Source organism: Mustela putorius, unplaced genomic scaffold (genome assembly GCF_011764305.1).
Source record: "Mustela putorius furo isolate JIRA1106 unplaced genomic scaffold, ASM1176430v1.1 tig00003845_pilon_pilon_pilon, whole genome shotgun sequence".
Lineage (NCBI taxonomy): Eukaryota > Metazoa > Chordata > Mammalia > Carnivora > Mustelidae > Mustela > Mustela putorius.
The window spans coordinates 35,077,432-35,099,367 of NW_025421998.1; the positions used below are offsets into that span (position 1 = coordinate 35,077,432).

The 21,936-nt window shown below is 35.8% G+C and overlaps 1 protein-coding gene across 7 annotated transcripts in view; it reads left to right on the forward strand.

Moving 5' to 3' along the window:
- The window catches only part of AKAP9 (A-kinase anchoring protein 9), a 194,641-nt gene that overhangs the window by 44,405 nt on the left and 128,300 nt on the right, over positions 1 to 21,936 (forward strand). For all 7 annotated transcript variants that reach the window (XM_013047838.2, XM_013047840.2, XM_013047842.2 and 4 more), the window contains 2 exons: positions 15,051 to 15,281; positions 18,341 to 18,385. In XM_013047838.2, coding sequence (XP_012903292.1) covers positions 15,051 to 15,281; positions 18,341 to 18,385 — 276 coding nt within the window. The remainder of the gene's footprint in view (positions 1 to 15,050; positions 15,282 to 18,340; positions 18,386 to 21,936) is intronic.

Here is a 21,936-nt window from a genome sequence, read left to right on the forward strand (position 1 = left end):
TGGTAGCAATCATCAAAATATTCTTAGCATACATAATGTTTATCTTGTATGCTACACAAAGTTTTGGTTGACTTGCAGATGGATTTAATACCATTCATTGTCCCAGAAGTAGTTTTGCCTAGGTTATTTGTTTAAATCTGCAGATTTTTTTATATCATGAAAAATTCCTTTATCCTCTGTTCATGAACAGTATAGTGTCTGTTTTAAGTTGCCTTCAGGGTTATGATTATTACTGTGGAGTACAGTTCACTTAGATTTTTATGTGGTCTAAATCCTGCAAGCTTGTACCCAATTCCATTTTTTTTTTTTAATTCAAAGTATGTGTCTCATACTTAGCCTTTTTCTTCTCATTCTAACACCATTCACTACCCAGTAAAACAGGCCCACTTTACCTCACATTCTATTTGGTTTTCCTGGCACTCTCCTTAATGTTTCAGATCCAAGCAGTCACCACATTCTGCTAATTTTACCTTCTAAATATCTCTTCATTTATCCATACTTCTATTTCTACCTCATTATCACTCACTTGGACAGTGGGAAGTTTGACAGTGGAAGAAAGAATATGAATTCGATAGTAATAGTAGTTACCAGTTAAAGAGTACTTTCGAATGCTAGGCTTTATGCTAAGGATATTTATTACCTCCTTTAATCCTTGTAACTGTTCTTAGAGCTGTGGATACTGTTGCTATCCCTATTTTATAGGTGGGAAAACTGGAGAGGTTAAGTTTTTAATTTAATTTAATTTAATTAACTAATTTAATTAATTTAATTTAATTAACTAATTTAATTAATTTGCACAGTGTCATAGTGGCAGAGCAAAGGTTTAAACCCAGTCTGTCTGACCAAAGAGATGATGGTGTTCTTAACTTCAGTCCTACACAGGCTCTTAAATCTTTGATCAGTGTTTAGGAGATAGGATTGAGAGGCTTTGGTAATTGGTTGTATAAGGGTAAGGAAGATGTTTGGGTTTCTCCAAAATTCTTTTTTTTTTTTTAAAGATTTTATTTATTTGACAGACAGAGATCACAAGTAGGCAGAGAGGCAGGAAGAGAGAGAGAGGGGGAAGCAGGCTCTCCACTGAGCAGAGAGCCCGATGTGGGGCTCAATCCCAGGACTCTGGGATCATGACCTGAGCCGAAGGCAGAGGCTTTAACCCACTGAGCCACCCAGGCTCCCCTGTTTCTCCAAAATTCTTATGTTGAGATCCCAACTTCAAGGTGATAGTATTAGGAGGTGGGCCCTTTGGAAGGTGATTAGGTCGTGAGGGCAGAGCCCTTATGAATGTGATTAGTTCCCTTATAAAAAAATAGATCTCTTGCCTCTTCCATCATGTGAGGTTAAAGCAAAGAGATGACCATTTATGAACTAGAAAGTGGGCTCTCCCCAGGTCCTAAATCTTTGGCCCCTAATCTTAGACTTTAGCTTCCACAACTATGACTAGTCTCCAGAACTGTGAGAAATAAATTTCTGTATATAGCGCTAAGTCTATAATATTTTTTTACAGCAGTCCAAATAGGCTAAGGCAAGAGATGACTCTACTCTGACTTGAGCAACTGAGAAGAAGTTGGATGCTAATCTCTGAGATAAGGAAGATGAATGTATGTGGGGGAAGAGAAGAGTTTGAGTGAAATGGGTATCTGAGAGGGGAAATGTGGGCATATTTGGAGGGAAACATATTTGAGTAAGATAAAGATGAGTTTTAGATATGTTGAGTTGGAGGTGCTTATATGGCATCCCAGTGTAAAACTGAATGTGTATTTGGAGTGGAAAACAGAAGCCCATGCTAGAGATCAATACTTGGTTTAAAAATACTAGCGATACTGTGGAAGTGAGGAGTTCACTCAGGAAGAAGACTAATGCAGACTGAGAGTTGAATCCTGTGGAAACACCCATGTTTAAAAGGCAGGTGAAGAAGTATCTACAAAGGATGCTGAGACACAAACTTTGCAAAGCTAGAAGATGATGTTTGTGAAACTGAGAGAAGACAGAGTTTCAAGTAAGGGGGGAGTACTAGTCAAAAATGAGAAATCAAGTATGAAGGAGGCTTGAAAAGTGACCATTAGCTTTAGCAGTAGTTGATCAGAAAGGGAAGTGTAGATTCCAGAATGGGGAATGAATGGGAATCAGGAAAAGTTTGTGTGTGCCACCTAATTTTTCAGAGTTGTTGTTGTGAAAAGCAATATAATTGTAGTGGTTATGAGCTTAGACTAGACCATGCCATCTGGATCAAATCACGGCTCTGCCATTTTTAGCTTTGTGACTTTAGGCAAGTTACTTAACCTCTCTGTGCCCCTGCTTCCCATCTGAAAGATGAGAATGGTAATAATACCTGCCTTGGGTTTATTATGAGAATTTAGCTAATACTTATAAAGCACTTAGAATATTGTCAGACTATGAAAAGAGTTCAGGAAGTATTAGCCACCATCATCCTTCTCTTGTTGGAGCATAGAGAATCAAGCTACTAGCAGAAATTAGTTTGGAGAAATAGGCTGGGATCAGATCATGAGAAGCTGTATGTATTATTTGAAGTGGTATGGATTTTATCCTAAAAGTAGCAGAAGACTGTTAGAAGAATACATATTTGATATGTTTAACTTTTGAAGAGTTTATTCCTTTCCAAAAAATAAATCCTATAGTCCAGTAGGTATGCTGCCACCAGGTGGCAGTTCTGTTGTTACTATATAGATGAAGCAGTTAAACCATTTTTAAAAAAATTATAAAATACTGATTTGAATAATATCGCTAAATGTAAATATAAGTAGCTTAATTCTAGTAATGCTTTTATCTTTTTTTTTTAAAGATTTATTTATTTATTTGAGAGAGTGCATGAGCAGGGGGAGAGGCAGAAGGAGACAGAAAGGGAGAGAGAATCTCTAGCAAACTCCCTCCTGCGTGGGTGAGAGGGGAGATGGGCAACATGGAGCTTAATCCCACGACCGTGAGTTGGTGACCTGAGCCAAAGCCAAGTGTCAGATGCTTACCCAACTGAGCCACCCAGGCACCCTGGGCTTTTTTATTTTCAAAAACCTATTATTATTTAAGTGAAGGAGAGAAAATAGAGGGTTATTACAAAGATAGATTTCAGAGGAAGGTAAATGAAATATAGTTGGGCCTCTTAGGAAACTGAAAAGGCATTTGGAATCAGTGGTGTTCTCCGTATCATCTCTTATCTTTCACAGTATCTGATACTCCTCTTTTTGCAGATCAGCTTCCTTCACTTATACATCAGTTTACACATGACCAAAAATTATGGGATGAATCTCTGAGTCTGTTCTATTTAATGAGGTTATTTCTCACTATATACATCTTTTTTTAAAAAAAGATTTTTATTTATTTATTTGGCAGACAGAGATCACAAGTATGCAGAGAGGCAGGCAGAGAGAGAGGGGGAAGCAGGCTCCCTGCTTGAGCAGAGAGCCCGATGCGGGCTCGATCCCAGGACCCTGAGATCATGACCTGAGCCAAAACTATATACACTTTTAAACAAGAAAAGGAGGGGGAGAGAAAATTTACTCAAGTATTGGGAGCCATCTCTTCATAGAATAAGCATCTAGTATAGTGGTTCCCAAACTTTGTTGCACAGAAGCACCTGGAAAGCTTCAAATAATTGTGAATCCTAGGTCACACTTCATCCCGAAATCAGAATATCTCACGTGGAGCCAGGACTTACTTTTTTGTTGTTGTTGTTGTTTTTTAGAAAGAGTGAGTTAGTGCACAGTAGGGGAGACAGAGGGATTTCACAACCCTGAAATCGTGACCTGAACTGAAATCAAGAGTTGGATGCCTAACCAACTGAGCCACCCAGGTGCCTGTGGACTCACTGTTTATTTTTTAAAGATTTATTTATTTGAGAGAGAGAGTGTGTGGGGAAGGAGCATAGGGAGAGAATCTTCATGCAGGCACTGAGCACATAGCCCGACGTGGGGCTCAACTCATGACCCATAAGATCACGACCTGAGCCAAAACCAGGAATTAGACATTTAACCAACTAAACCACCCAGGCACCCCAGGACTCAGTATTTTTTAAAAGATCCTCAATATTTAGAAAAGTTACTGATCCAATAACATCATCACTATTTGTGATTCTGCAACACTGAGTGTGTGTACATTATGAACTCTCATATGCCAGCTACTTTCCTTAGTGTGTAACTGAAGAAATAGGGATGATATATGTCAGGAGGAAAACAGCAGAGAAGAGTATTTGAATCTGCAACATGACTAGTAGGTTTATTGTGTAAATTGTACTTTATGGTTGATTTTAGGGATGTTTATAGATTTATATGGTTATATCATTCATGTAAGATGCACCTCCCTTCTGTTCTTTTCTGGACATTTCTTGCCTCCGTGTTCCCTAATTCCAGGAGAAGAATTGAATTGACTCACTTCTTTTCTCAAACTATAGTGACAGGAGAGACCTGGGTGTCGTGGATGGTAGGAGCATTGGCTGATTTCTTCAGAAGGATATTCTGCATACTTTAGAAATACCTAAATTAATTATGTTTTACTTACGAAAGGATAAATATGAAATGCATAGGTAAGGACCCCTGGGTGGCTCAGTCAGTTAAGTGTCCAATTCTTGATCTCAGCAGGTCTTGATCTCAGCGTCGTGAGTTCAAGCCCCACACCCAGTGTGGAAACTACTTAAAAAAAAAAAAAAGATAAATGATTAAAAAACAAAAATGGGGTGCCTGGGTGGCTCAGTGGGTTAAAGCCTCTGTCTTCGGCTCAGGTCATGATCCCAGGGTCCTGGGATCGAGCCCCGAATCAGGCTCTCTGCCCAGCAGGAAGCCTGCTTCCTCCTCTCTCTCTGCCTTCCTCTCTGCCTACTTGTGATCTCTGTCTGTCAAATAAATAAATAAATAAAATCTTTAAAAAAGACAACAACAACACAAAAAACCCTAACTTTATACTTATTACCCAACTTAAGAAATAACGCACATTCAAATACATTTGAAAATCTAACCCTAGCTTCTTACCACCTCAGGTAGCTGCAATTCCGAATTTTGTTTATCATTGCTTTGCTTTTCTGTATCTCATATATGTGTGTGTGTGTGTGTGTGTGTGTGTGTGTGTAGTGTATATATACACTATAAATCTATATATATATAGTTTGTTGGTTTTCCTGTTTTTGAACTTAATGGTATCATGTTGCAAGCAGTCTTTTTAGTGATTTGCTTTATGTTCAGTGTCATGTAGAGAGTGTTCACTCCTGCATAGTATTCCATTATTGGCATTTGCCCCAGTATCAGTGAACATTTGGATTGTTTCCAGTTTTTTTGTTGTTACAGACATTGCTGCTGTGTTACCTTTTGTCCATCTTCTGATACACAGCGGAGATTTTGATCTGATCCCAAGGTCTATTCAGTTCTTGGGGAGTAGTGACTGTGTGAGGAAATTAGGTAGGAAGAGGAAATGAAGTGGAAAAAAACCCTGATACTTGTGTGCTTATTATATACCTTATTACATCACATAAGTGATCTCTGACAGATGTCCTTTAGAGCTGCTGATGGACACTGGATACCTGACCCATCAAAGGGTGGCCTTTGAACTGACCAGGTGTAGCAGTTCTTCCATTATTCAGTTGAGAATTCCTGCAAAAGAAGATACTTGTATCAGAAGGAATAATAGTCTATAACCTGTGGCTTATAAATGAAAGCTCAAGTAATAAACTGGTGTGTATTTATGTTGCTGAGAGAGAGAATATTTGTTACAGATACAACTTGGTTTAAGGATTCTTCTTTATATGGTATGTACACTGCTTTTTATCTATTTTTAAAGAGATTAAGCTTTATAATATGGAGAGAGTAGATAAGATTGGGGCAGAGTACCATTATTTTCACTGTTCATTGTTAATAACTGAGGTGACAGTGAAATGAAGCAGAGGTAGATGGCATGTGAACAGTGAAAATGTAATGGCCTGTCAGTGTTGGCAGTTAGGCTTATGAGGTTTAGTAACCGTGTCTGGAGAGGCTGATGAAAGTGGCTAGATCCCAGGACAGCGTATTCCTGGAGCTGTGCCTTCTCTCTCCTTTTTGGGATGAGATTTGTGGTAGATGTGTAGTTGTATTATGTCCTTTAAAAAAAGGGTGGTATAATTTAATTGGCAAATATTCTTTACAGATCTGTGGGGGATGGAGGCAGTGAGGATTTTTCAAAAGAAGAAAACAATCACCCATAGTCTCCATCCATAAGTAATCACTATTAGTTTGTTGATTCTTCGTTTCTATGTATGTTTTTAAACTTAATTTGAATCATACTCTATGCAGTTTTGGGCTTCTTTTCCCCTGACTTTATGTTGAGAACATTTTCTCACATTAAAATTTTTTTTGAAAACATTATTTTTGACAGTTACATAAGTTACATTGTATGGTTATACAATAATGTAACCATAAACCTGATACATCATCTTTTTCAAGAAAAATTTTAAATAATCTCTACACCCAGTGTGGGGCTTGAACTCACAATCCCATGATCAAGAGTCACCTGCACTTCTGACTGAGCCAGACAGGCACCCCATTTTTTTTTTTTAAAGAAACTGTACAGATGTTCTGAAGTTCTGAGGCATAATGCCTAAAATTATTGTTAGTGGTGCCTCTTTTTATACAAAATAAATTATCTTGGGTCGCCTGGTTGACTCAGTGGTTAAGCATCTGCCTTTGGCTCAGGTCATGATCAGAGTCCTGGGATCGAGCCCTCCACAGGGCTCCCTGCTCAATGGGAAGCCTGCTTCTCCCTCTCCCACTCCCCCTGCTTATGTTCCCTCTCTCGCTGTCTGTCAGATAAACCCTTTAAAAAAATAAATTATCTTCTTTTATTCAGTAAATATTCATTGAGAACGTATGTGTAGGCACTCTTCTAGACTTTTAGAGTATGTAGGCTTTGATTTTGATTAAAAATCCCTTCCTTCCTGGAGTTTAACATCTAGTTATTCTGAAATAAGTTAACTTCGTATAGTCAGTAACAGCCTAAAATAATATTTTAATAATTTTATGTACTTAGAGATTTGTTCTAAGCCCTATAAAGTAATCATTCTAATTTGTATTCCATATCTATCATCTTTTTTCATTTGGGATCATTTAATAATAGGTACTGTTTATTGTTTTTCAAATAGTGGTTTTTATTTGTTTGTATTTATTTTTTTAAAAGAGGGAGAGGAGAGGTATAGAAAGAGGGAAAGAGGGAATCCTAAGCAGGCTGCACACCCAGTGCAGAGTCCAACACTGGGCTCAGTCCCACAACCCTGAAATTGTAACCTGAGCTAAAACCAAGAGCTAGACACTTAACCAAGTGAGCGCCCCCCTCAGCCACCCCTCAAGCAAAAGTTTTTTTGTTTTTAAAGATTTTATTTATTTATTTGTCAGAGAGAGAGAGAGAGATCACAAGTAGGCAGAGAAGCGGGCAGAGAGAGAGGAGGAAGCAAGCTCCCTGCTGAGCAGAGAGCCCAATGCGGGCCTCCATCCCAGGACCCTGAGACCATGACCTGAGCTGAAGGCAGAGGCTTAACCCACTGAGCCACCCAGGCGCCCTAGCAAGAGTTTTTTTTAAAAAGCTCTTATAATGTAAAATTCTAGCTTTTCCTCCTTTATAATGGAGAGTAGGAAGAGGAGAAAGGATAGGGAAAAGTTGAAAACAATTCTTCAAGAGAGCCCTTAAAAGTGAAAGAAATCTTTATTATTTAAAATTTATTTGTTTGAGAGAGAGTGTGTGTGTAGGCACATGCATGCTAGCAGGGTAGGGGCAGAGAGAGCGGGAGAGAGAGTCTAGAGCAGACTCCCTGTTGAGCGTGGAGCCTAATTCAGGGCTAGATCTCACAACCCTGAGATCATGACCTGAACTGAAACCAACAGTTGGACACTTGCTTGACTGAGCCATCCAGGTGCCCCAAAACTGGAAGAAATCTTTTTTTTTTTAATTTTTTAAATATTTTATTTATTTATTTGACAGATAGAGATCACAAGTAGGCAGAGAGGGAGAGAGGAGGAAGCAGGCTCACTGCTGAGCAGAGAGCCCGATTTAGGGCTCGATCCTAGGACCCTGAGATCATGACCTGAGCTGAAGGCAGAGGCTTTAACCCACTGAGCCACCCAGGTGTCCCCAAACTGGAAGAAATCTTAAAACGTCCTTCTAACCTACCTCTTCATTGTACATTTGAAGAAATTGAGTTCTGCTGAGGTCAAGTGTCTTGTCCAGTGTCACAAAGCTAGCTTATTAGACTCTTTTGACACATAATGATTTGGTACTCTATCATATGTAATCCATATTCTTTTTGAAATAATATTTTTCATTCAACAAACATTTGTGTCTGCTATGTGCCACACAATGAAATGTGTTAAAATATGCAAAATTAAGATGATTCCTTAGAGTTCAGGATCTGTTTTCTTCTTAAACATATAGTGTTCCAAAACTATTAAAAAATCTACATTGAATGAGGTTATAGCATATAAGTAAAACTTACAGCTCAGTAATGTAAAGTTCTGAGGTCTTTTCCATATCTGATATTTTTGGGGCTTTTTGGCACCATTATTTTCCAGTAGTTTGTGGTAGTATTGGAAAATACTGCTTTTGTCTTCTTTGCTTTTCAGTTGGCCTACATACAAATTGTCTTTGGGTCAACTGTTGTAATCTTTTTGTTTACATAGTTAGGCCCCTGGAATTTTGTTGTAAGTTTGTACAACATTGTTGTGCAGCGTTCATTAAGGAGTATTAAAAAGATTTAAAGGCAGCACTGACAAGTACAAATAGTCACTGTAATTAGAATTAATTAGGATTTTTTAAATATTCTACAGCAAAAATGGCTCAACTTACAGCTGTTTATGGAAACTGGAGAGACTAGATAACATTTTAAAAATATTTTACAGTATTCTCTCTCTCTCTCTCGTGTGTGTGTGTGTGTGTGTGTGTGTGTGTGTGTTGTAGTTGTTGTTGTGGATGTGTTTTTTCCCCCAGTTTTGTCAAAAAAGTATTTCTTGGTTTGGAGATTTCATGTATGCGTGACTTTGAACTTAGTGTCCTAGGATTTGAAGTACAATGATAAATGAAGGAAAAAAGGGAACTCAGTGCACGGAATATAAATTGGTATAGTGGAAAAAATACTGGATTTGGAGTCAGTTGTTCTTGTTCTATTTTGCCACTTAGCTGATTATGATCTTAGGCAAGTACTCACATTTATCTTCAAATCTCAGCTTCCATATTCTTATTTCCAGTGGGGTATTTCCTGATTTCTCCCAGCATCCCCAACCAAATTAAATCTCCATTGTAGGCTTTCTCTAGTACCTATACTTTATCTTCAAGGTATTTTTTATCTCTTGAAATTATATATTTTTGTGTTTATCTATATTTGTTTTATTTGTTCTTCCAACCTGAATTACAGTTCATGGGAGTATGGTGTGTATCTATTTGATTCATTACTACCTGTATTGCCTTTAACACAGTGCTGGATACATGATAGGCAGTCAATAAATATTTTTTAAATAAATAAACTATTTAATACTTATCATATGCCAAGATATCCTCACAGATATAAAACTCAACCCCCACACCACACCTCTTCTAAAAAGCTGCCTTTGAAAGTCATCAGAGAGGGAGAAAAACCATGAGACTCTTAACTCTAGGAAACAAACTGAAGGTTGCTGGAGGGGAGGAGGGTGGAGGGACGGGGTAACTGGGTGATGGGCATTAAGGAGGGCACGAGATGTGATGAGCACTGGGTGTTATACACAACTGATGAATTATTTAACTCTACATCTGAAACTAATGATGTACTACTATATCTTGGCTAATTGAATTTAAATTTTAAAAAAAGAAAAATTTTATTTAAAAAAATTGTCTTTGAGAAAATCAGGCTATGAGAGACTCCCATTACCACCTCCTTAAAGATATGTAGGAGTACTTTTGATTATGAAATTGTACACTAACTTTTATCTTATTTGCTTCACACAACTCAGTGATGTGATAGGCTGGCCCTGCCTAATAGATCCTATTAGTAGGACCATATATTTTGATTCGTGTCTAACACAGGGCCTGGCACATTGTTAACACTCAGTGAACACTTGATAAATAGGTTATAATTTGTAGTTTTTTTGGAGTCCCATTATAAAAACTAGGCATGTTTTTATACAGCATTTTTTAAGTTCTTTGTTTTATTGAGAATGATTACATACAAAGTTATAAATATTGAACTTAAGGAATAAATTATCATTTTCGTTTAGTCATTTATTTATGTTCTGGTCAGAATAAGATACTGAGATTTGAATTAGTTTTGAAAGACAAGTGTATGTGGACATGATATCTTTCCAGTAAATCTTGAAACTATTTCTGTGCCTACATATGTTAACATTTTTACAATTGGCTTCCAAATGACAAACACAGATGGCCGTAGTCTGAATTTTCAGCATGTTTTAGAATAAATGTTTTCCCAGTAATTTAAAGTTTATCATTTCAATATCAGATGATTAGCTAATTGAGTAGAGTTTCTGCTAGCTTGCCACTGTTCAGATTTAAAATAAAAATAGCTCAGATAGGTATAAGGAATTAGGCTTAGGATCTTACGCCTCTCGCATGTTTATGAACTAGAACTCTTGCTGAAAAGCTATTCTGGGCATTATATATTTATTTTTAAAATAAATAGTATCATTAACATTATTAGTTTCAGTTGTACAATATGATTCAACAATTCTATGCCTATACAAGTGTTTTCTCATTCACCTTTATCTGTTTCACCCATCTCCCTACCCACCTCCCCTCTACAATTTCTTCTCTGTATTTGAGAGTCTTGGTTTTTTATCTTTTTTTCTGTTTGTTTTATTTTTCAAATTCCACATATGAGTAAAAATATATAGTATTTGTCTTTCTTAGTCTGACTTATTTCACTTAATATAATGCCCTCCAAGGCTACCCACATTGTCTCAAATGATATTCTTTCTCTCTCTCTCTATTTGAAGGAGGGGCAGAGGGAGAGGGAAACAGAATCCCAAAAAGGCTCCACATTTAGCATGGAGCCTGACACAGGACTTGATCCTACAACCCAAGACCATAACCTGAGCAGAAATTAAGTCAGATGCCCACCTAACTAAGCCACTGACACCATCTCATTTTTAATGGCTGTGTAATATTCCATTGTATATTGTTCCACATCTTTCTTATCCATTTATCTATTAATGAACTGTTAGGTTGCTTCTGTATCTTGGCTATAGCAAATAATGCTGCAATAAATATTGGGTCTATGTGTTTTTTTTAAATTAGTGTTTACAATTTCTTTGGGTGAATACCCAGTAGTGGAAGTACTAGATCATATGGTAATTCTATTTTCATTTCTTTGAGAAATCTCTGCACTGTTTCCCACAGTGGCTGTGTCAATATGTATTCCCAGTAAACATGCATAGGGTTTCCATTTTCTCCACATCCTCAGCAACACTTTCTATTGCTCTTGTTTTTGATTTTAGCCATTCTGACAGGAGTAAAGTGATATCTCATTGTGATATCCCTGATGATGAGTGCATTTCCCTGATGATGAGTGATGTTGAGTAGCTTTTTATGCACTGTTAGCCATCTGTGTGTCTTCTTTGAGAAACTTCTATTCAGAACCTCTGTTCATTTTTAGTCTGTTTTTTTGGTGTTGAGTTGTAAAGTTCTATGTATATTTTTATGAAATAGAACTCTTGCTAAAAAACTATCGTGGGCATTATTTTTGAGAATTAATTTTGTCTTGCTTTGTATTGTTTTGCCTGATGGAGAAAGAGATGATGAGAGGGATTATTTTGTGTTTTGATTCATTTAATTGCCGATTTTAATTCCAAGACCATGAAACTTTTCTAGATAGTAGAATTAGATATGCCTGTTATATTGTATTTTAATTGTCTGGTTCTCTGGAACAGTGCTTAAAGTGATGTTTTTAGTGGTGATTTTTCTGTAAAAAGATAAGTTATCTTATTTCACACATGTATTTTTTTAGTACTGTTCCAGACTTTGAATATATAGCACTGAACAGAAGTCCTTACCCTCATGCTGTTTACCTTCTAGTTAATTGTGCTGAAAAAAAATAGTATGACTTTGTATAATCAGTACAAGGCCTAAAACAATGTCTTGGTAATTCTTTGTCCTTAGAAATGATTTGTTCTAAACACCATAAAAAAAAAATCTACTCTTTAATTTTTTTTAAAAGATTTTATTTATTTATTTGACAGAGATCACAAGGAGGCAGAGAGGCAGGCAGAGAGAGAGAGGAGGAAGCAGGCTCCCTGCTGAGCAGAGAGCCCGATGTGGGACTCGATCCCAGGACCCTGAGATCATGACCTGAGCTGAAGGCAGCGGCTTAATCCACTGAGCCACCCAGGCACCCCTACTCTTTAATTTTTATTTATTTATTTTAAGTAATCTCTATTCCCAAGTGGAGCTCAAACTCATGACCCCAAGATCAAGAGTCACATGCTCCTCTGAGCCAGTCAGGCACTCCAAGAACCATTCTGCTTTTTATTCACTATCAATAACTTTCTCATTTGGGTTCATTTAGTAATGGATACTATTGTCTCAGAGGTGTTTTTTAAAAAATCAAGCTTTTAAAAATACAGCTTTAGTTTTCTCTTTTGTTAGGTATTATTTAATACCTATTTATTATTTAATAAAATAATTAAATATAAATTATGTATATAATTCAACAAGTCAGGATTTTAAACAGAATATTCATCTTTATCTATATTCTGTGCTCTCTGGGCATATTTTCTAACACAGACAACATGGAATTTTAAGAAGTTTCTGAAGTTGAACTTAAATACCAATAATGTCATTATTAGTATTTTTCTTGGTTTTGTGTTCTGAGGAATCTTTTTAAAATGATGTGCCTAGACTTTTGATTCTATTTTCAGATAATATGTAATAGTGTTTCAGTTGGTTTATTTTTAAGAATGAATTTACTATCCTCCAAAGTAGTTTAAATGCATTCCAGCAGCTTAATAATGTACAAATAGAGGCAACTGGTCTTGCATCTGTTCCTTAAGCAGACATGAGGTGGAATAACAGGCTAGTTGCTAAATAAACTAGGGAAAATTTTTAATGTGATACTTTTTTTACATTTTACAACGTCAGTGATTGATTAGATATTTCCGACTTATGAGTTAGATGTCTTTATTATGTAATCACTACTGCATAGCTATGCTGTATCCTTTTCATCTGCAACAGACAAAATAAGTATAAAATATGCTCTGTTTTATTCTTTAAGTTCTGGTATTTGTCACATATTTTGATACCTAATGATACCAACATCATTAAGACTGTTTTAACACTTAATATCATAAGAAATTTACTGGCTGTCTTTATGCTTGGTCTAACTAATAGTTATATAATTAATATGCTGGTAATAGATTTCCTATTTTTAAGGCACAACGCAGCTTACACCTATTCTTATGCTTTTGTTCTCTCAGTGATCCAGCAGCTCAAATTAAATTTAAGAATTGGTGGTTAGTTACTTCATATAAAATTTAGAAAATGTGTTGCATAAAAAAGGAAATTTTAAGTAAGGATAAGGAAAATAACCTATAATCTCCACTCTGTAGAGATACCAAATTTGTGGTTATATTCTTCCAGAATTTATCTGTGCCTATATACACAATGTTATTAAAATTCAAGCTAGTTAGAATTTCTGAAGGCTGTGAGACTGAGCCCTGCTTGTCTTAGTTGAAAGAGATGCACACCATTTTCCTTTTATTAAAAAAAGATACTGTTGCAATATTATATATACCACTGTGTTATAAACATCTTTATTATTTTTCCATATATACTCTTTATATAAACATCTTTAAAATTGTTTGCATTAACATAATTTTAATTGAGTTAATCCAGTGTTACCCAAAGTATGTAATGCATACTTCTGATTTTAGGTGACAAGATCTTGGTGACAAGATATTTTAAGATATTGGGTCACCTGTGTGGCTAAGTGGGTTAAAGCCACTGCCTTCAGCTCAGGTCATGATCCCAGGGTCCTGGGATCGAGCCCTGCGTCGGGCTTTCTGCTCAGTAGGGAGCCTGCTTCTCTCTCTCTCTCTGCCTGCCTCTCTGCCTACTTGTGATCTCTGTCAAATAAATACTATTATAAAAAAAAAAGATATTTTAAGATATTTTAGGTGATGGCCTGATCCAATATTAAATAATAGTGAGTAGTATCATAAGGAAGTTAATACTTTTCCAGGATTTTTTTTAGTCAATATGATTACAGTTAGCCAAAAGTCTGTTTGATGCTCATATATCCTTAATACTCCTCTAACACTTGCCTGTTTATCTTATCACCTTCAGCAGTAATACCTAACTAAAATTTTAATAATGTAGTGTTAGTTTTCATTATATTCATTTCTATTTACTCTTTTCTTTAAGGAAATCACAAGTGATACTGGCTTTTAATTTATACTGGAATAGAAAATCTCCTTTTAAAATAAATTTAGATAAGTTCACTAGTTAAAACATGTTACATAGTTAATATGTATGCATGGCATTAGGAGATGGCAGAAATCCTTACGATGATATGAAAGTGATTAGGAGATAGGAAGCACTGTTGTTTGACATTTAAATTATTTCATTGTTTTTCCCGTTAGAAACAAGGCTTTAGTGATCATTTGTAAAACTAAATCTTTTGCATGGACTAATTACGTTTAGTACAAATTAGTAGAAGTCCCAGAAATTTCACAAGGTAAACACATTTAGACCTCTTATATTTTTGTATAATTTTGAATAATCTAACAATAGTATAATCTAAGATAGATTATACTCTCACCAAGCAGTAGAAGTACCTGTTTTCCCTATTTTATGCAACTCTGGACTAATTTTTTTCTTTAGACGTGACATTTTCATTTCTTAGTAATTGAATAGTAGTTATAAAGAAGTACCTAATTTCTTTGCAATTCAGTAGGTGTATCAAGGACTATAACACATGTCCTTTAGTTAGTTATCATTTAATGATGGTTTGATCTTATAAAGAAAATGACTCCAAAGATGCTTGCTTTTTTCACAGAGGTGCTAAAGAAAAAGTATCTCTAATGATAAGGACAATGTCTTTTTTTCTGTAGCTTGCCCAGTTTCGACAAAGGAAAGCTCAGTCTGATGGGCAGAATCCTTCTAAGAAGCAGAAAAAAAAGAGGAAAACTTCAAGCAGCAAACATGATGTGTCAACATACCATGCTTTGAATATTGAGCACTCACAGAGTGATGAAATGTACATAAATAGTCCTCAGAGGGTAGGAACAGCCGTGACTCCTGAATCCACAATAATCAAACGTGATGAGGTCTTCTCTGTTGAAGTAAGTATTCATCTAGATTTTTTGAAAATTAGAATTCTAACTAGAAAGTTGTAATTGACAACACTCATTATCACCCTGTGCAATTTTTGTGAGCTTGATTCAATAAACATTTGTAGTACAACAGCTGTAATAACATCAAGGATTCAGCACCAAGGATACAAGGGTAAATGTGACATTCTCTGTCTTTTAGGAAAGTTAGTCAAGTGGGGAAAGCAGATGTAAGATAGTCTGTTTATTCTGATTACAGCTATGGTAACAAAATTGCGTATGGTACCCTAGAGTACCACGATTTGGGGGAATGCTAAATCAGTATTAGCTATCAGCAAAGCAGTAGGCAAGGCAAACTCTGTGATAAAGAAGCAACATCCACAAGAACATGAAGTTATGATGTGACTTGGAAACTGTAGGAAGTTTAGTTTTAAATGTATTAGAATGATAGGGATGGGATGGTGGTAAAGGTGAGAGGCAGGAGATTGCACCTGGCCCATAGAAGGCCCAAAATAAAAGCTAGTGTTCTTTCTCTCTTTAATGGTATAATTTTCCAGAATAAGATGAGGCAGGACAATTTAAAAGTGGGTTGGAATTGTGGGTGGGATGGAGATACCAACTAAAACCAGGAGTAGAGAAAACCGGGATGCTTAGGAGAAAGAGTGGTAGATGAGACAGATAATAATTATAATTTGGTTTGTACCTTAATATATTTTTATGGGAACAAAGATTTAGATAATATATAGGATTTGAGCTTTATTCAAAAGGTCAGGGGTGTTAAGGATTTGCTAAGAGTGGATCTTTTTGAGATTCTCCTACTTAGAATTTTCTTTAGCATCTTGGGTATGTAGGTTAGTGTTTTTCATCCAATTTGGGAAGTTTTGGGGCATTGTATCCTCATATATTCTGTCTACTTTCTGTCCCATCCTTTGGGTCTCCTATTATGCATGTTAGTATGTTTGATATTGTTGCACAGATTCTCATGCTCTGTTCATTTTTCTTCATTCTTTTTTAATCTTTTCCCCAGACTGCATAATTTCAGTTAAACTATATGTTAAAGTTTACTGATTTTCCTCAGATCTGTCAAGCCCCTCTAATGAATTTCTCATTTGTTGTTTTGCTTTATAAAAAAGTTTATTATCTTATGGGGTGCCTGGGTGGCTCAGTGAGTTGGGCCTCTGCCTTTAGCTCAGGTCCTGATCTCAGGGTCCTGGGATCCAGCCCCATGTCTGGCTCTCTGCTCAGTGGGGAGCCTGCTTCCTCCCATCTCTCTCTGCCTGCCTCTCTGCCTACTTGTTGTCTCTGTCAAATAAATAAAATCTTAAAAAAAATTTTATTATTTAAAAAAAAAAATTTTTTTTTAAGTAATCTCTATACCCCACATGGGGCTTGAACTCACAGCCTTGCGATCAAGAGTTGCATGCTCCACCAACTGAGCCTGCCAGGCGCCCCTCTTTGGTTCTTTCATAGTGATACTCTTTATTTTGTAAGGCACTATCCTTATACTTTTCTTTAGGAATTTAGACTTAATTTTATTCACTTATTTGACTATATTTAAAATAGCTTGTTTAAAGTCTTTGTATATTAAGTCCAATATTTGGTTTCCTCAAGGACTGTTTCTACTGACTACCATTTTTTTGTGTGTGTGGGCCATACTTTTTCTTTGTGTATCTTGTAATTGTTAGTTGAAATCTGAAATGATATGATACATCATATAGTGATATGGTATGAAAACTCTGGTGTTTAGCGTGGTTTGCAGAGGTATTTGTTATCTTTCTCTGGATAACAAATCAATGTTTGGGCTTCTCAGTGGGGTTATAGCATTTCCAGTGCAAAGAGTGTCTTGTTCACCATTTCATCCTTAGTAACACAGTTCTTAGTATACAATATACTATAACTGTTTAAAAGGCATAAGTGAATCAATCATGAAAGTTGATGTCATGAAAGTATTTTAGATTTAAAAGAAGGTCCTATAAGTTAGGAAGCCCTGTGACAGAATTTTAGAATAGGCATCACTTACTACATCAGAGAGGAGGCAGAGTTTGGTACTGAGTGATGAATAAAATTTCCTCAAGTATAGATGGTAAAGGAGACAGTGATGGTTCATATTTGTTGAATGAAAAAGATGAAATCTCTAGGTCTCTTTTCTCACCTGTAAATTGAGATTCTTAGATTAGATGAGTGGGTGAACAGTGGAATCAGTGAAAATGTAAGTTTCCTCCTTGAGGAAACTTTCTAGTGGTTCTAAACTGAGGGAAGCTCAGAAAAGCCATTCACTTCATACCCAAATCCCAGGGATGTAAGAATGAAACAGGAATGTTTTAGAAAGTGTTTTATAAGCTGCAAAGGCGTTAATAACAACAAAGATTGTTACTTTTCTTCAAGTTGTTACTACTTTTTCTGGCATCAAGATTTAGTGATTTTTTAAAAAACTTTTTGTTGTTGTTTTTATAATCTCTAAGCCCACTGTGGGGCTTGGACTCACGACCCCAAGATCGGGAGTCTCACGCTCTACCAACTGAGCCAGGCATGCCAGTGATTTTTCTTTTTGAAGAAATTGGAACTCTTTTGAGTAACATATTAAGAGTTTCTCTTATTTAAAAGAGAGATAAGAATTAGAAGGATGATATCTTATTTAGTTCTTTTGTCTTACAAATGATTTGTATGTATATAAGACCCTGTGTGAAAGTGCCTCTTGATACATTTATATTTAGAAAAATGCTTTATGTTAAATATCAAATGTGTTAGTTAGCCATTGTGCTTCATAGAGTGAAGATTTTAAAGCTTTAGGGGCATGTGGCTGGCTCACTTGGTGAAGCATGTGACATTTTGATCTTAGGGTTGTGAGTTCAAGTCCTAGGTTGGGCATAGAACTTAAATTTTAAAAAATGAATAAAATAAAATTCACATACTTAAAATTTTTTTAGATATTTGAATAATTTTTACTAGTTTTTTAGTGATATTTTTATGTGAATTTTCTATCACATGTTAATAATAGTAATGGATAAATAAAGTACCATGTTTGGGGGTGGGGAAGCTCTTAATGTAATTGGTTTTTATTTTTGTTTTAGCCAGAAAGTGAGATTTCAACTACAGCAGATGATTACAGTTCAGAGGTAAGAATAAGTAATATTATGGTAGGTTGACTTTTTGTGTATTATTTTTGAAACTTATTAATACTTTATTTCTTGCAACTCACATGCTTATGTATTTTTATAAATATTATGAAGTATAGCATAACAAAATGCAGTGTAAATGACCTAGAAAACCTGAAAGTTATGTATTTCTCTATATTTTTTTTCATATTACTAAGATCTTAAATCTGTTTGAATACCTTAATTAGAGGCCTTTAAGTCTCTAGGAAAATGATATTGAGATTTTAGGATTAATGATTGTCATAAGGTTTCCATAGTAAACACAGTGAATATTTTATTATACAGACTATTTCATATTTTGAGTAATGCTTTTTACAAATGCTCAAATTGTATATAATTACATATATTCATTTGATGAAATTAATGCTGCAGTAGTGATTTTTTTTTAAAGATTTTATTTATTTATTTGACAGAGAGAGATCACAAGTAGGCAGAGAGGCAGACTGAGAGAGAGAGAGAGAGAGGAGGAAGCAGGCTCCCTGCTGAGCAGAGAGCCCGATGCGGGACTCGATCCCAGGACCCTGAGATCATGACCTGAGCTGAAGGCAGTGGCTTAACCCACTGAGCCACCCAGGCGCCCTGCAGTAGTGATTTTTAATTTAGCTGATAAAAGCTAATGTAGACATTGGCCACATTAGGAAATACCTTCATTATGTGTTATTAGTAAATATATGCCATGCTGTTACCTTTTTCTTATTGTTTTCGATATTATTGTTATTTCTTTGGTCCACAGTTTGAGGATTTGGAAAATTATGAATGGTCAGCAACTCAGTATTTTCCATAAGTTTTGTTATGTTATAGGTTTCTTTTTTTTTTTTTTTTTTTTTTTAAGATTTTATTTATTTATTTGACAGACAGAGATCACAACCAGGCAGAGAGAGAGAGGAGGAAGCAGGCTCCCTGCTGAGCAGAGATCCTGATGCAGGGCTCAATCCCAGGACCCTGGGACCATGACCTGAGCTGAAGGCAGAGGCTTTAACCCACTGAGCCACCCAGGCGCCCCATATTGTAGGTTTCTAATACCAAAAAAAAGACAACTTCATGTTCTGAAGTGAACAGATTACTGTTTTGAATTGCAAATGGGAGTAAAAACTTTGACATTTCAAAAGTTTAATGTGCTTAAAAAAGCTGGGAATATACTTATTAGTAATCTGATCAGGAAAATAACCAGGGTTGAATAAATAAATTAGTACCTGATTTATACTATGTAAAGTTGCCTGTAGAGGAATTATCTCAGTTTAAAATCACAACTTGCAATTCAGAAAATCTGGCCTTGTGACTTTAAATTTGGGGCTTACATATGAAAGCAACCCTGTTTCCCCCCCAACCCCTATAATGGCTATATTCTTTTTTAAAAAATTAAGGAGGGGATGTGTTGTGATGAGCATTGGGTGTTATATACAACCAATGAATCATTGAACACTACATCAAAAACTAACGTTGTACTATATGTTGGCTAACTGAACATAATTAAAAATTATTTTTATTCATTATTTTTAAATTGAAGTATAGTTGATACAGAATATTAGTTTCAGGTGTGCAACATAGTAATTTGACATTTATATACATAATAAATGGCTACCACAGTAATTGTAGTTACCACCTGTTACCATACAAAATTATTGTAATATTAACTCTCTTCCCTATGTTGTGGGATATTCCACATCCCTGTAGCTTATTTATTTTGTAACTGGAAGTTTGTACCTCTTACTCCCCTTTCCCTATTTCACACACTGCCCTGTGTTTCCTCTCCACTGGCAACCACCAGTCTAGGCTGTTGTCTGTATTTGTGAGTCTGTTTCTGTTTTGTTTGTTCTGTTTTTTAGATTCCATATATAAGTGAAATCATATGTTATTTGTCTTTCTCTGGCTGACTTTTTAAAAAATATTATTTATTTATGTGATCTCTACAGCCAGTGTGGGACTGAAACTCATGACCCCAAGATCAAGGTCAGATGGCTGTGCTAGCCAGGTGCCCCTTTCTCTGACTATTTCACTTGTCTGTGTTGTCACAAATGGCAAGATCTCATTTGTTTTTACGGCTGAGTAATTTTCCATCAAATAATCTATGTATATACATATACATATATAGACATATGCACATACATATATATATGCCACATCATCTTTATCCATTCATCTGTTGATGGATACTTAGGTTGCTTCCATGTCTTGCATATTGTAAATAAAGCAATAATAAACACAGGGATGCAATATATCTTTTCAAATTGGTGTTTCATTTTCTTCAGGTAAGTACCCAGAAATAGAATTAGTGGATCATAGAGAACTGTTTTTAATTTTTTGAGGGGTTGCCGTACTATTTTCCATAGTGGCTGCATCAATTTACATTCCCACTAACAGTGCACAAGGGTTCCCTTTTTCCCACATTCTCACCACTCTTGTCTGTGTGTTTTTTTTAATTTTTATTTTTATTTACTTATTATTTTTTTAAGATTTTATTTATTTATTTGACAGACAGAGATCACAAGTAGGCAGAGAGGCAGGCAGAGAGAGAGGAGGAAGCAGGCTCCCTGCCGAGCAGAGAGCCAGATGTGGGGCTCGATCCCAGAACCCTGGGATCATGACCTCAGCCAAAGGCAGAGGCTTTAACCCACTGAGCCACCCAGGCGCTCCGTTGTGTGTTTTTTTTTTTTTTTTAAATAGCCATTCTGACAAGTGGAGATAATATATCTTTGATCTTTTAATTTGCATTTCCCTAATGATGAGTGACAATGAGCATCTTTTCATGTGCCTTTTGGTCATGTGTATATCTTCTCTGGAAAAACGTCTGTTCAGGGCCTCTGCTCATTTTTTTAATTAGATTGTTAAACTGTTTCCTTTTTTTCTTTTTTCTTTCTTTCTCTCTTTCTTTCTTTCTTTTTTTTTTTTTTTTTTTTTTTTTTTTTTTTTGGTGTTGAGTGCTATGAGTTCTTTTTGTTAAATTTTTAAAAAAATTTATTGGGGTGCCTGAGTGGCTCAGTGGGTTAAAGCCTCTGCCTTCGGCTCAGGTCATAATCCCAGGGTTTTGGGATTGAGCCCTGCATCAGGCTTTCTGCTCTGCGGGGAACCTGCTTCCTTCTCTCTCTCTGCCTACTTGTGAGCTCTGTCAAATAAATAAATAAAAAATCTTAAAAAAAAATTATTAAGTGTTTTACTTTAGTGTAGTTTACATACAATGTTATATTGGTTTCAGGTGAATAATGTAGCAGTTCATGAATTCTAAACATTACTTAGTGCTCATCATGACAAGTGTACTTTTTAATCCCTATCCCCTATTTCACCCATCCTCCTCATTCCTCTCCCCTATGATAACAATCAGTTTATTTTCTGTAGTTAAGAGTCTGTTTCTTAATCTGTCTCAGTCTCTTTTTTCCCCTTTGGTCATTTGTTATTTATTTCTTAAATTCCACATATGCGTGAAATCGTATTGCATTTGTTTTTTTCTAACTGACTTATTTCACCTGGCATTATACACTCTGTTGTGAGGTTTTTATTTATTTATTTATTAAAGG